Source organism: Aquarana catesbeiana, linkage group LG12 (genome assembly GCF_042186555.1).
Source record: "Aquarana catesbeiana isolate 2022-GZ linkage group LG12, ASM4218655v1, whole genome shotgun sequence".
Lineage (NCBI taxonomy): Eukaryota > Metazoa > Chordata > Amphibia > Anura > Ranidae > Aquarana > Aquarana catesbeiana.
This window is the reverse complement of record NC_133335.1, coordinates 37,074,652-37,090,241: the sequence shown is the minus strand read 5'-3', so window position 1 is coordinate 37,090,241 and position 15,590 is coordinate 37,074,652. Positions and strand designations below refer to the sequence as shown.

Genomic DNA, 15,590 nt, shown 5'->3' with positions numbered 1-15,590 from the left:
ACACATCGTAAAGGCAGTCATTTTGGATTACTTGACTGTCAATCCTGATGATTTATTGAGTCAATCGTGGTTAGGTGCAGTGGTCACCCATAAATCATACAATGCTGTGAGAGACTATAAAGCTAGAGAAAAGAGAACCATCTATAGCAGCCATTCTCAACCAGGGTTCCTCCAGAGGTTGCTAGGGGCTCCTTGAGCTGTGGCTGATGAACCACCTTTCTGATGGTGCCTACAGAGTTCAAGGTTCATCATCACTTAGCAAAGCAGCAGCATGACCCAAAATATATTTTTAGCTGTCTTTAAGGGTGGCATTCTGAGCACCATTTTAGGGGAACATTCTTCCTATTGACCACCAGTATAAGGGGCATTGTTCTATTGACCCCTGATGAATTGGTTTTAGTAAGGGTTCCTTGAGACTTGAAAATTATTTTTGGGGTTCCTCTAGGGTTAAAAGGTTGAGAAAGCCTGATCTATATATACACGTTGTGCTCTTACAGCTTAAGTAGCTTCACATAAGTAGGTGAATGCCAGCCTAAAAATCGATCATTTTTTGATTACCCAGGGGGAAAAGCAATATATAATTATTTTAATACAGGTCAATTAAAGTATAACTAAAGCCAAAACTTTTTGTTTTTAGTTTTAGTTTTGGATAGAGCAGAGAGAAGTAACACCTGTCAGGTTTTTATTGCTGTCTGTGCCCCCGTCTTAGGAAAACTCACCCTATCTGTCCTGTTTACTGATATCACTGAACGGGAAAGAGGAACCCACATTTTTGGCCGTCTCCAGAACAGGAATGGAGGTGAAGCCTTCCAATGTAGAGGACAGTTCTATTGACCCAGGTGACCAGTAGGGATTCTGTCACTTTGGAGGCATTTCCTCTTACTTCCTGTTTTGGCTATGTGACAGGAAGTGAAGGCAAATCTTCTCAATAGAGACAAGTGTCAAAAAAATGACAGGGGTTATAACCTTCCATCTGTCCAAATTTTTTTTTTTAAATTTAAAAATTTGCCTTTAGTTCTACTTAAAGCGTTTGATATCCCAACACTTCATATTCCTAATATGTGGGTGCTGTACCATGTACTTGTATGAAAAAGTCTCCTCTTCTCTTTGTATTGCTTGCTTTGTGTGAAATCCCTGGTGTTCCTGCCAGTCCCTCCACTTTCCTATTAAAAACTGACCACACTAAGCAGGAGAACACACTGTGGTCAGTTCTCTAGCTGTGCTGGGAGCTCAGCCTGCTCTCCTCCAATGATCAGACTTGTCCTGACACGCCCCCCCCCTGCACAGCCATTTACTGGGAAGCTAAGTATTCTGTTGCTTCTCCCCCCCCCCCCCCCCAGTTCTTATGCAGCTGAGAACAGAGGGAATGGGATCATTTAAAAAAAAAAAAGGGAAAAAATATATTTATAATGTATTTTTATATCTATACAAAAATGCTTTGCCTTTCATTTCTATTTTAAACTGAATGGGTTGTTTTACGAGGTGATCGTTTATAATCACTTTAAACTGTCAGCAGATTGGGGTAATTAAAGTATAACTAAAGGCAAAATTTTTTTTGTTTTTTTTTGTTTTAGATAGCATTGAGAGGGATTAGAACGCCTGTCAGCTTTTCATTGCTGTCTGTGCCCCTGTTAGGGCTTGTTCACACTTGACTAAATTTCTAAGGCTTAAAGCGGAGCTCCGCCGAAATTTTAGTTTTTTAAAAGTCAGCAGCTATAAATACTTCAGCCGCTGACTTTTAAAAGAAGAACACTTACCTGTCCAGGGCGCCTGCGATGTCGGGACCTGAGGCCTAACCGTCCCTCGATCCCCGCTTTTCGGAACCCTCCCCCCCTCCGGTGTCACATTTGGCACCTTTCAGGGGGGGGGGGGGGGGTACAGATACCTGTATAAAACAGGTATTTGCACCCACTTCCGGGCATAGACTCCCGAGGGGGGGTCTACGCTACTTCCTGTCCCCCCCCCATGTGGGAGTCTATGCCCGGAAATGGGTGCAAATACCTGTTTTATACAGGTATCTGTACCCCCCCCCCCCCCGAAAGGTGCCAAATGTGACACCGGAGGGGGGGGAAGGTTCCGAAAAGCAGAAGCTCCATTTTTGTGTGGAACTCCGCTTTAACAAACGCTCCTGTAGCGTTACTATGGGCGTTAGACTGGCATCAATGAGTTCTAGTATGGGGGTGTTTTACAAGCGTTAAAATTGCTCCCCAAGCGCCCTATGTGCAGTTTTGGAGTGTTTAATGAGCATAAGGTGCGTTAAAATCGTTCCACAAATGCCTATTTTTAAATGGAAAGTGACAGTACGGGAAATAAATTTTAACGCGCTGCAAAAGCCTGCCAGAGCGTTTGCGAAGCGTTACCATCGACTTGAATGGAAGGCGTTGAAGGGCTTCAAACACCTCCTGACTCGACATGAGGCTTCAATTTTGAAGCGACGCTAACGCTTCACCGTGTGCTGCCCATTGTATCATTTGCATAGGCGTTAAAAATGCCCCTCAAACGCCTGCTTTCAATGCCAGTGTGAGATTCACCCTCTCTACTTCTAATGCTTACTGTTATCATAAATGAAAGTTAATGAAAACCCAAATTTTGTGTTGTCCCCAGATCAGTAATAGAGGACACTAGTTCCGGGGACAATCAGGGATTCCCTCACTTTGGAGGGATTTCCTCTTGCTTCCTGTTTTAGCTATGGAACAGGAAGTCAAGTAAAATCTCCCCCCAAAGGGGATGACAAGGAAAAAAAAAAAAAAAAAAAAAAAAAAAACTTTAAAAGGGCTTTAAACCTCCATTACTCTAAAATGAAAAAAAAAAAGCCTTTATTCTTTATTGCTACTTTAAAGTGTATGCAAAGTCAAAACTTAAAAAGGGCTGGTCCCATCACTTCCTGTTCAGAAGACACAACAGGAAATGAGAGAAAATTTCTCCAAAACAAACCGAATTCTCATCCAATTGTTGACATTTTTCTGCCCCACCGACAATGGTCACCAAGACAAATTGTGGAATTAAAACTTCCCAACAGGAGACACAGAAAAAAATAAACTTGACAAAAAGTCTAGTTCTTTCCTATGCTATCCATAAGACAACCTGCATGTCAGACGGAAAACAAGACCAGCTGTATAGGAAAGAGAGGAAGAAAGATTTGGGTGGGGGAGGGACAGTTTGGCATGCGGAGTTATGTAATAAGCGATATGCCTCCGATCTCCATCTGACCTTTGGAACAGCAGAAGTTCCATAAAACCCACACACTGTTACCAGAATTTGTATTTATCTGCGCTGTAAAAGGCACTAACTTGTCACCTTTACTATACAGAGGAATTTATTGCCATCACATAAAACACCAACATAAAAAAACAGGTTGGAATGTAATCTTATAATAATAAAAATAATCTAGCCACCCTGCATTCTAATAACTATCACTTTTATTTTACTGAAATTTTGGTATAGAAAACGAGTCTGTTGTCTACAAGCAGCCATATTCCTGCTGCTATAGGCTGAAAAAAATGACAGCAGGAATTTGATTGGTTGCTGCAGACAACACTGTACCTCCATATAGGTGTACACATGGTGAACTTCAAAAGACATGTTGTTCCCATTTACGGTCACTAGGTGGCACTGTTTAATAGGATTAGTACAGTGCCACACTGACTGCACTTACACATTAGAGTGGTGCTCCCGAGTCCTTGTCAGTTTCCAGCAAAATATATCTTACATGATGATTTAAAGCCCAATTCCAGGCAAATAAAATGTTATCTCTTGCAGTGGGGTTGCACCAACGCTGCAAGGGCTAATTTTTTTTTTTTTTTTTTTTAGGGGAGACGAGAAACCCTTGATCCGCCGCTTTCCTGCTAGATGGCGATTCTCCACTATCTGACGGTGGACTGTCCCTCGACGTCCTCCCATGCACTGCAGGGCAATACACCCCCAAGGAGCTTGCAATCAAAGCTTCCTACATTACATGTATGCATACACATACTAGGACCAATTTAGACAGGAGCCAATTAACCTACCAGCATGTCTTTAGAGTGTCGGTGGAAATCAGGGAACCCAGAGGGTAGCCATGCAAGTAGAAGGAGAACATGCAAACTCCATGCAGATCAGGGATTCAAACCAAAGAACCCAGTGCTGCAAGACAGAAGGGCTAACTACTAAGCCGCAGTGCTGCCCATAATAATATTTAAAGTTAGCTAAAACCACTTCCAATATACTGCATGTACTAGACCTGTTTTCTATGCAGTTAGTGAATAACTACTAACAGGACATACACTATATTGTCAAAAGTATTGTGACGCCTGCCTTTACACAAACTTTAATGGATTCCCAGTCTTATGCCCCGTACACACGGTCGAATGTGTGATAGGACCTTGTTGTCGGAAATTCTGACCGTGTGTAGGCTCCATCACACATTTTCCATTGGATTTTCCGACACACAAAGTTTGAGAGCAGGTTATAAAATTTTCCGACAACAAAATCCGTTGTCGGAATTTCTGATCGTGTGTACACAAATCCGATGCACAAAGTGCCACGCATGCTCACAATAAATAAAGAGATGAAAGCTATTGGCTACTGCCCCATTTATAGTCCCGACGTACGTGTTTTACGTCACCGCGTTCAGAACGATCGGATTTTCCGACAACTTTGTGCGACCGTGTGTATGCAAGACAAGTTTGAGCCAACATCCATGGATTTTGTTGTCGGAATGTCCGATCAATGTCCAACCGTGTGTACGGGCATTAGTCCGTAGGGTTCAATATTGAGTTGGCCCACCCTTTGCAGCTATAACAGCTTCAACTCTTCTGGGAAGGCTGTCCACAAGATTTAGGAGTGTGTCTATGGGAATGTTTGACCATTCTTCCAGAAGCGCATTTGTGAGGTCAGGCACTGATGTGGACTAGAAGGTCTGGCTCGCAGTTTCCACTCTAATTCATCCCAAAAGGTGTTATATCGGGTTGAGGTCAGGACTCTGTGAAGGCCAGTCAAGTTCCTCCACCCCAAACCTGCTCATCCATGTCTTTATGGACCTTGCTTTTGTGCACTGGTCCAAATCATTTGGTGGAGGAGGGATTATGGTGTGGGGTTGTTTTTCCAGGGGTTGGGCTTGGCCCCTTTGTTCCAGTGAAGGGAACTTTTAAGGCGTCAGCATAACAAGACATTTTTGACAATTTCATGCTCCCGGTGGGAACAGTTTGGGGATGGCCCCTTTCTGTTCCAACATGACTGTACACCAGTGCACAAAGCAAGGTTCTTCCATTCTTCTGGAAGAATGGTCACACATTCCCATAGACACACTCCTAAACCTTGTGGACAGCCTTCCCAGAAGAGTTGAAGCTGTTATAGCAGCAAAGGGTGGGCCAACTCAATATTGAACCCTACGGACTAAGACTGGGATGCCATTAAAGTTCATGTGCATCAAAGGCAGATGTCCCAATACTTTTGACAATTTAGTGTTCGTGCTGGAGAACTGCTGTGGTTGTACACCTAACTTCAATAACCTAACCTCCCAAGGTTAGCATAGCGACACGCAAACAATAGCATGAAATAACAGTAAGATGAAACATTCTGCTGTAAAGAAATAAAGTAGAAAAGTTTTTAAATACAAGAAAGTTTTAGTGTATTTTTGAAGAATGTCAAGCCAACCCCCCACACCATTTATGTCTACCCCCCCCCCCCCCCCTATTTTTTTTTTTTTATTTCAGGTACTCATATAGCGCTGTTAATTTACACAGCACTTTTACATATACATTGTACATTCACATCAGTCCCTACCCTCACGGAGCTTACAATCTAAGGTCCCTAACACACATTCATACATATACTAGGGCCAATTTTAAATGATTGACTATATCTGATCTAAAATAAGACAGCCGGGCCCCCTTACACCTAACTCCCTCATCCTAATCTACTAATGCTTCCATACCAACAGTCAGCCAGCACAAACAACCATAAAATTACCTAAGAGTCTAAAAAAAAACACCAAAATGTTCATCATTAGAAGAATGACATTTACTGTATCTCACCTTGCCAGCATTTTTCTATCTCTGCACCAGACAGCTGTTCAGACAGGTAGAGGCAGCTACAAGCTCCACCAAACATTCCGTTTTGGTTCACATCAAACCTGATCTGCTGCTTTGAATGAAACTGACTATTGTTCTTGGCGTAGGATTAAAAAAAACAACATTGATAGCAAGGCTTTAAATGTGTTTGTAGTAAAAAGGTCTTTAGGAACAGAGCCTAGGACCCAAACATGCTTTTCTTTTCCAAATGAAAGAAAGCCACCACGGGTAATCATCACAGGAAGCCAGCCTTCAGGAGGTCTTGTACATATGGATGAAAGTATCAGGCCTTACAAAGCTGCCAAAAAATTCCTGAAAGTGCGCTTTGGTGGTGCGCCAGCCCCTGCCGGTCAGGACATTAGATATTGGGGGGGGGGGGGGGGGGGGGGCAGGACAATTTACAAAATTGAAGGGGGAGGCTGTCTTACACAAAGGGGGGCACTGGACTGCAATCACTTATTAACTCTGATTCCTATCAGTGTGGGCAGTATTAAATCCTAACAAGTGCTAAAATTAATGCCGCCGCCTAGGACAGATATTTTAAGTAATATAATCATCTGTGAAAATTCTAACTTACGGAACTCGGTAAAACCAACCAGATCCCCACCAGCACCATCTGGGTAGGACCGCACCTGTACTTAAGTGGGACAATAGACATCTGTTTACATCATTGCTTGAAAGCAAAAGCAGTTTAAAGCAAGCCTGAGGTCCGAAGGAGGTCAACGGCACAAGTCAATGAATTCTGAACCATCTCAGAAGCATCCCAAACCGAAAAGGCCAGCTGCATTTACCCATCAAGACAAGCCCATTGACATAGACCCTAAAGCAGTTTCATCTGCTTTACATAATCTATTGCAGTCCCCAGCTTTTTCAGGGTTTTTGCATGGGATTGAAGCCTCTGAACCTGGCAATCCAGGCTGGCCACCCATCTTCTCATTGTCCACCATTTGTGGTTTAGTGGGCTGTGCAAGAATATGGGAACATGCTGCTTTTTGAAAAGATCCAGCCATGATGTTGCAATACATCCTGAGCAAACTGTACGGGTATTGGAAGCTATGGAATACTATATTTTGGGCATCGTTGCCACACCTTGCACTGCGTTAAAGCAAACCACTCACCTCATTGTAAACTTGTCCATTAAAGATCACCTCCTAACCCACCTATTATCACTTTCTTCCTGTTCTCCTTTTGCTCCTTCCTCCATTGCAGCCCTCACAAAACATGTGAGGTTTCAGTTATTGAAGAGCACCTGACCTTTTTCACAGTGGCCAATTGGCAGGCCCAAATACCGTCACATGACAGAAGGGGTGAGTACGCTGTGTCACCATCCAATACTGAATATATACAAGGTCCCCATCATTCTCTTGTGTCACCCTCCAATCCTGGTTTCCCAAAGCTTAGGCCTCAAGTCATGGAAGGGAAACCAAGATCAGAGGGGCCCATAGAATAGGATTTTCCTAGACCTGTGGTTTCTGTTTTAAACTGGGAGATTTACAGTTATACATGTAAAATGTCTGACAGGTTCACTTTAATAAATGATTGAGCCACAGATCAATTTTCTGCCTCCACTACATGGACCAGCTCCTGTATTAATGCCGAAGATCACCATTATAATATATTTCAGGCCTTCTCATAGGAGCTCTCACCTCATAGGCCTTCTGATGTCCGGGAGCCGCCTCACAATTAAGGGATTCATCGCCAGCCAGGTCAATGGCCACAACGGTGTTGTTGTGATATTTCTTACAGAGCTCCACCACTTCTAACGACCAGTCTGTTCATCAGAAAGCAAAGACGACATTTAGATTATGTATATGTGTTGTCTACACAGTGCCAGATGCGGCACATAACAGATTAAACACTACAAGAAGGAAATATATCACAGAGGTGTTAACAAAAATGTCTGCCTTAAAGGGTCCGTCCATTCAGAACTCATATTTTGGTTATGTGTGGATGCTTTTTGAGCTGGATCATTTTAGACTTTAGCATTTTCAGACTCAGTGGTTTTACTAATGTAAAAATCATAGTTCAACATGATAAGCGGACCAAATTTAAGACTTCACATACACTGTAAAGGGATAACTTGCATTTGAACCATCCATCCATGTAACACATGTAAATTTTGGAAAATCACCCCCCGCCCCCCTTACAGGGTGATTTTGGTTCCAATAGTCATACACATGCAAAAAAAAAAAAAAATAAAACATATACATTATATATATATATATATATATATATATATATCCAGTTGATATCACAGCTGAGCAGGACTGAACTAGTCCCTTGAAGCAACAGGAGCTTGGCTAATCAATCACAATCAATTTCTCGTAAACTGTGGTCACTGTGGCCATAAAAAGCCATTACCAGCACCATGAAGTCTTATTAGCGTAGTTACATAATAAAACAAAGCAAAATATATAACAAAAAGAAAGAGCCCACAGAGAATGTAGAGCAGGGGTGTCAAACTCAATTTCATTGTGGACCACATCAGCAGTATGGTTGCCTTTAAAGGGCCGGTTGTATCTGGGGTGCACTACATACAGTGTTCAGGAGTGTTCTAAATACAAAATGTAGAGTTCCGGAGTGCGTTACATACAGAGTGCAGGGGCACGCCTTGTACAGAGTGCAGTTCCAGGGGTGCCCTTTGCACAGAGTTCAGGGGTGTGTTACATACAGGGTTCCGCAGTGCGTTACGTACAGAGTGCAGAGTCTAGGGGTGCCCTTTGCACAGAATGCAGAGCTCAAAAGTACACGACATACAGAGTGCAGAAAATTTGAAAAGGTATATGGGATTTTTTTAGGTGCCAAATTAGAACAAAATAATTTTTATAAAAGTAGAAATTTATTCAAACAGTAAAAGCAAACATACAAAGAGTAAATATTTATATTACAGCTCTAATACATGTGCTGACTGTTTTCATCTCTACATGTTTCGCCTTGTATGAGATGAAATGTAGACATGTAGAGATGAAATCAGTCAGCACATGTATTAGAACTGTAATATCAATATTTACTCTTTGTATGTTAGCTTTTACTGTTTGAATACATTTCTACTTTTATAAAATTATTTTGTTCTAATTTGGCACCTAAAACAATCGTATATATCTTTTCAAATTTTCTAAAATATTTTCTAAGGGATGTGGTGCTTTATTTTCTAGATGATAGGCAAAATACCTTTTCTCATACAGAGTGCAGAGTTTAGGGGTGCGCTATGTACAGACTGAAGTTCCAGGGGTGCACTACATACAGAGTAGGTTAAGGGGTGCACCACATCCAGAGTGCACACTTTAGGAGTACACTACAAGCAATGTGCAGAGTTCATGGACGCACTGTGTACAGAGTGCAGGGTTTAGGGGGGCCTTGAAGGGAAATCATTCTCCCTCTGGAGAGCTGTTCCCACAGTTAGCGCATGCAAGGATCTGTATCCAGGAGCCGCTGAGAGCAAAGCTGTCCCTTGTAAACACAGAAGGCTTCTGTGTTTACAAGTGACAACGGGTAGCCAAGGGCAAGAGCCAGAGATGGTGGAATGGAGTTCCATCACGTTTCGGCTGCAAAACTGGGAGAGAGGGTCACATGACAAGGCCTGGTGGGCCGGATTCTGCCTGCGGGCCTTGTGTTTGACATACGAGATGCAGAGAGTAGGAGCAATGGGAAAAAGAGAGAATGTGAGGTTTATAAACTGGCAAGTTTTCTTGATTTCAAGGTAAAGCAGAAATAAAACCCAAACATAAAAACGTAATATACTGCAGCTTACCAGGCACATCAAATGTAAATATAGTTAAAAGTCTGAAAAAAGAAAACTAATGCAGCCATCTTAGGATTGGCAAGCTGAGATGTATACAATATTTCGGTTTGATATCACTTCAAGATGATCCTTGAAATAGTCCATTGACAAATCAGCTTGTTGCTAATGGAACACATGCGAGGGGTTTTGATTTTAATGAAAAGACCTGAAACATGCCAACACGAGTCACTGCAAATCATGTTTTGGTTTTATGATTCCTGGCTGCATACTGTGGGGATGATGGAAATATTTTAGGGACTAAAACAACATCTGTTTTTGACAGCGATGTGGATGGAAATCCCTCCTGATGCAGAGACGGAATTCATGGGCCCCCATCCTGCAAAATATTTAACTATATAAAGCTATCACAGATGTGTCTGGTGAAGGAAGGATGTTACGATCTACATTTCATGGTGATTCAGAATATATAATGGGTTATAAAAATAAACAATATTGTTACTGTGTGACCGCTACCGAGTCTGAAAGTGATTTCCCCTCACTTCCTTAGCATGTGACTAGAGGAGCATTGCTGTAACCTGGACATCCTGGTCCCCTGCCCTGGGGTGTATCCTCCAAGTATTTCTACAGAGCATGGACTATGGCATGGGGACATTATCAGGGTCAAAAGCAATCACAAATGACTTTTGAAGGTGTCAACTGTAAACCCAGAACCTGGAAGTGGAATTTTACTGCACAATTTGTACTTGAAAGCCCCTAAAGTCAATTGCTTGGAGCTACCAGAAAAAGGGTGCACCAACAGTGGGGCTGCCAGGACAAGGGTGTACCGATAGTAGACCTTCCCTGGTGTGCTGACAGTTGGCCTGTCAAGACAAGGACTCACAGACCGTGGGCCTGCAAGAAAAAGGTGCGCCAACAGTGGGACTTCCAGGACAAGGGTGTGCTAAGAATGGGCCTGCCAGGACAAAGGTGTGCCAACAGTGGGCCTGCTAAGACAAGGAGGTGCCAAAAGTGGGCTTGCCAGGAAAAGGGGCAGGCTGACAGTGGACATGTAAGAACAAGGACATGCTGACAGTGGTCTTGTGAGAAAGTGGGCACGCCAACATGATAAGCCTGAAAAATAAAAAAGGTTCCTCGACAGTGGGCCTGCCTGGAGAAGGGCATAGGTGCCTCGCCAGTGAGCCTGCCTGGAGAAGGGCATAGGTGCCTCGACAGTGGGCCTGCCTGGAGAAGGGCATAGGTGCCTCGACAGTGGGCCTACCTGGAGAAGGGCATAGGTGCCTCGACAGTGGGCCTACCTGGAGAAGGGCATAGGTGCCTCGACAGTGGGCCTGCCTGGAGAAGGGCATAGGTGCCTCACCAGTGAGCCTGCCTGGAGAAGGGCATAGGTGCCTCGATAGTGGGCCTACCTGGAGAAGGGCATGCTGACGATGGGCTTATGAGAAAATGGGTGTACTGGCTTCAGTGGGCCTCCTACAACAAGGCTGCACTCACACTGGCCTTCCACAGCAACGACGCATTGACAGGTTCTGAGAAGAAAAGCATACTGACAGTTGGGCTTCCAGAACATGGATTTATTAACTGAGCATCCTTAACCACTTCAATACAGGGTATTTTCACCCCCTTCCAGCCCAGGCCAATTTTCAGTTTTCAGCGCTGTCGCATTTTGAATGACAATTGCGCGGTCATGCAACACTGCACCCAAATGAAATCTTTTTTTCCCCACAAATAGAGCTTTCTTTTGGTGGTATTTGATTATCTCTGCAGTTTTCATTTTTTGCACTATAAACAAAAGAAGAGGAGTGACAAGTTTGAAAAAAAACAACAATATTTTTTACTTTTGGCTATAATAAATATCCCAATTAACACTAGGGGGCGATCAAGGGGTAAATGTGTTACCTAGGGAGTGATTCTAACTGTAGGGGGGGGAGGGAATCACAAGGGGAGGAGACCGATCGTGTGTTCCTCTGTACTGGGAACACACGATCGGTCTCTTTACACACACATCGCGGCCACCGGGCACGTGCACCGGCTTCCGAGTGACGCGGCGCGTGAGCACATGCGCCCCCTAGACGGTCAGTAAAGCCCAGGACATCATATGACGCCCGCCCAGGATGGGAGATCCCTCCTGCAGACGTCATATTACTATGGGTGGGGTATGAAGTGGTTAATATAGGAATCCAACTTATCAGTACATGCTCATTTAGAGGGCCAACTGTCAGTGCATTCTTGTTCTGAGAGCCCAGCTGGGTCTGTATACCTTTCTTTGGAGAACCCAAGTTCATCCTTGTTGAGACAGTCAATACATTGTTATTCTGGGGGACCAACAGTGGGGCTCAAAGAGTAAGAATACACTGACAGATGGGCCGCTGAAACATGGACAACAGAGAAGAACATGTCATTACATTTATGACAGAAAATAATTAAAAAAAATTTTGAGAAAAAAAGGGGGGGGGGAAATGGACTTTAGACCACCCAATTATGAGCTCAAAAAATATATTAAAAAATGACAAAGCTTTTACTGACATCATAAATATTAAAAAAACAACGTGTGGGTTACATTAACACAACCAACCACCTAACAATGTCTGTGACTCTTCTCATCAGAATTTGTCTTGGCTCCTTGGGACTCATTTTAGACCTCTAGTTGATATCTTCGATGTGAAGCATATATATATATATATATATATATATATATATATATATATATATATATATATATATATTTATTCCATCCTTGGCTGTGGGAGTCTCCATGCACTGAGTTTTTTTTTTTTCTGGCAGCCATTCCTTATCCCTTGTGAAGCCTGGGCCTATATTCAGTGACCATCTGCTGTGAAGGCACCCTCCCTATTATATTACATGCTTTACTTTGTATAATTGTCTCTTATGAGAGTTTGATATTGATAACAACGCCATTAAGAAGACAATATCTGCAAAATGAAATGCGTTGGAGTTTACACATGTACTTCTGACACTCCCTTTGGGAGTACCAAAGATACTTACTAGACATGTGTAATTTGTTTAGTTCCGAATTTGTTTAACAAATTTAATTCGGACATTTCCGAATTAACAAAAACCCGTTTATTGAATTTTTTTTAATTCAAATATTTGGAAATCGAAAAAATTCTGAAATCTGAAATTCAGAAATCTGAAATAATAACTAACTAATAATAACTTAGCTATTACTAACTATTATATTATAGGTATTGGAATTTCCTTTCAAATTTGGCTGTTAGTGAACCTAACAAATATGAATTTACCCGAAGTTACTAATTATTCGAAATAACGAATGCCGTATCTAAACAAATGGAACGGAACAAATTAATAATTAATAATACGTTTTTATTATTGTTATTTATTATTAATTCGTTATGTTCCATTCGTTTAGATAATAAACAATGATAATAATAAAAACGTATTATTAATTCGTTCCATTCCATTTGTTTAGATGCAGCCTTCGTTATTTCAGATAATTCGTAACTTTGGATAAATTCATATCTGTTCTGAACACTAACAGTCAAATTTGGAAGGAAATTCCAATACCTATAATTTAATAGTTATTTATAGTTAATTAGTGATTCTTTCAAATTTTCTTTCTTATTTTCAAATTTACGAATTGCAATCGTAACGAATGACCCAAAAAACTGAAAAAAAAAACCAGAACGAATGAAACGAAAAAACGAAAAAAACAAAAAACGAAAAAAAAATCTTTGGCAGTGCACGTGTCTAATACTTACTCATTGATGGTTTATAATGTGCTTTTTATTCTATATATACACATTTATTGTGTTCATGTAACCCACAAGGTGTTTTAATATTTAGAATGTCAATAAAAGCTTTGTAAATTTTTTAATATAGTTTTTGTGCTCATAATTAGTGTTTTAAAGTCCCTTTTCTCAAAAAATGAATTAAAAATTGTGATTTTTAACACGTGGCAGCTCGATGTTCGGTCTGGTGTAGGTATGTGCATTTTAAATACATAAAATATATTTTCCAACTCTATCCCAGCTCAGTTCAGATATTTGAACCTTTGCCAGTAATCATCAGTCTCTTTCTCCCGCCATGTATGTGTTAGGCTGAGCCAGAAAGCTGCTGGGAGTGCGGCCGCTAATCCTGCCATTCCTGGGGGGAGAGCTGCAGATCACACTGGATCTTGTATAGAAAATAATAAATAGCTGGCAAGCTAAACGCAATGATGTTCTCATATATATAAGTCAAAGTGTAGCTAGCAGTAATCACAACTAGACTTGTTCAATAATGGTGACAATACCCAACTTTTACAATATATATATGTATATTCAAAAACTTAACATCAGATTCTATGTACCAAAATGTTTACAATTTCCCTTTTTACAAGTTACAGACTTGCAATGGGATTCATTCGCTGTTGCAACACACCTGGGTGGGCCTTGGACGCATCCTCAGCGCCCCAAACCCACCCTACTTTGAAGTCTACTAGAGCCTTTGGCTCCAATCTGGTGCTTCAAAAAAAAAAAAAAAACCTGCTATAATTCATGCACCTGGTGACCTGAAAGGGGCCGGACTCATAAATAGGGGGTAGCCATGTATAGATTCGTGCTATGCATGAAACTATCCATTACCATATAGGGGGTGGCGAGGAGAGAGGGGGCGGCGCCCCTAATGGATGGGCCACCCCTGATGGCATCCCAGTCTTATGAACTTTGTGCGTCGGAATTGTGTACACACGCTTGGAATTTACGACAACGGATTTTGTTGTCGGAAAAGTTGAGATCCAGATGTCAAATTTTGTGCGTCAGAAATTCCGAGCCTACACACGGTCGGAAATTTCCAAAAACAAGCTCCCATCGAACGTTTTCCCTCGGAAAATCCGACCGTGTGTACAGGGCATTAATCCATAGGGTTCAATACTGAGTTGGCCGACCCTTTGCAGCTATAACAGCTTCAACTCTTCTTGGAAGGCTGTCCACAAGGTTTAGGAGTGTGTCTATGGGAATGTTTGATCATTCTTCCAGAAGCGCATTTGTGAGGTCAGGCACTGATGTTGGACGAGAAGGCCGGACTGCTCTAATTCATCCTAAAGGTGTTCTATCAGGTTGAGGTCAGGACTCTGTGCAGGCCAATCGAGTTCCTCCACCCCAAACTCGCTCATCCATGTCTTTATGAACCTTACTTTGCGCACTGGTCCAAATCATTTGGTGGAGAGGGGATTATGGTGTGGGGTTGTTTTTCAGGGGTTGTGCTCGGCCCTTTAGTTCCAGTAAAGGGAACTCTTAAGGCGTCAGCATACCAAGACATTTTGGACAATCTCAAGCTCCCAACTGTGGAAACAGTTTGGGGATGGCCTCTTCACTGGAACTAAGGGGCCGAGCCCAACCCCTGAAAAACAACCCCACACCATAATCCCCCCTCCACTAAATGATTTGGACCAGTGTACAAAGCAAGGTCCATAAAGACATGGATAAACGAGTTTGGGGTGGAACTTGACTGGCCTGCACAGAGTCTTGACCCCAACCCGATAGAACACTTTTGGGATGAATTAGAGTGGAGACTGTGAGCCAGGCCTTCTCGTCCAACATCAGTGCCTGACCTCACAAATGCGCTTCTGGAAGAATGGTCAAACATTCCCATAGACACACTGCTAAACCTTGTGGACAGCCTTCCCAGAAGAGTTGAAGCTGTTATAGCTGCAAAGGGTGGGCCAACTCAATATTGAACCCTACGGACTAAGACTGGGATGCCATTAAAGTTCATGTGCGTGTAAAAGCAGGTGTCCAAATGCTTTTTACAATATAGTGTATCTCTTAGTACAGGTGCAC

At 42.2% G+C, this 15,590-nt stretch overlaps 1 protein-coding gene across 1 annotated transcript in view; it reads right to left on the bottom strand.

Annotated features, from left to right (window-relative positions):
- ADA (adenosine deaminase) overlaps positions 1-15,590 on the bottom strand; it is a 98,169-nt gene that overhangs the window by 18,386 nt on the left and 64,193 nt on the right. Inside the window, exon 6 of the mRNA XM_073607579.1 lies at positions 7,697-7,821. Within this exon, the coding sequence (XP_073463680.1) occupies positions 7,697-7,821 (125 nt within the window). The remainder of the gene's footprint in view (positions 1-7,696; positions 7,822-15,590) is intronic.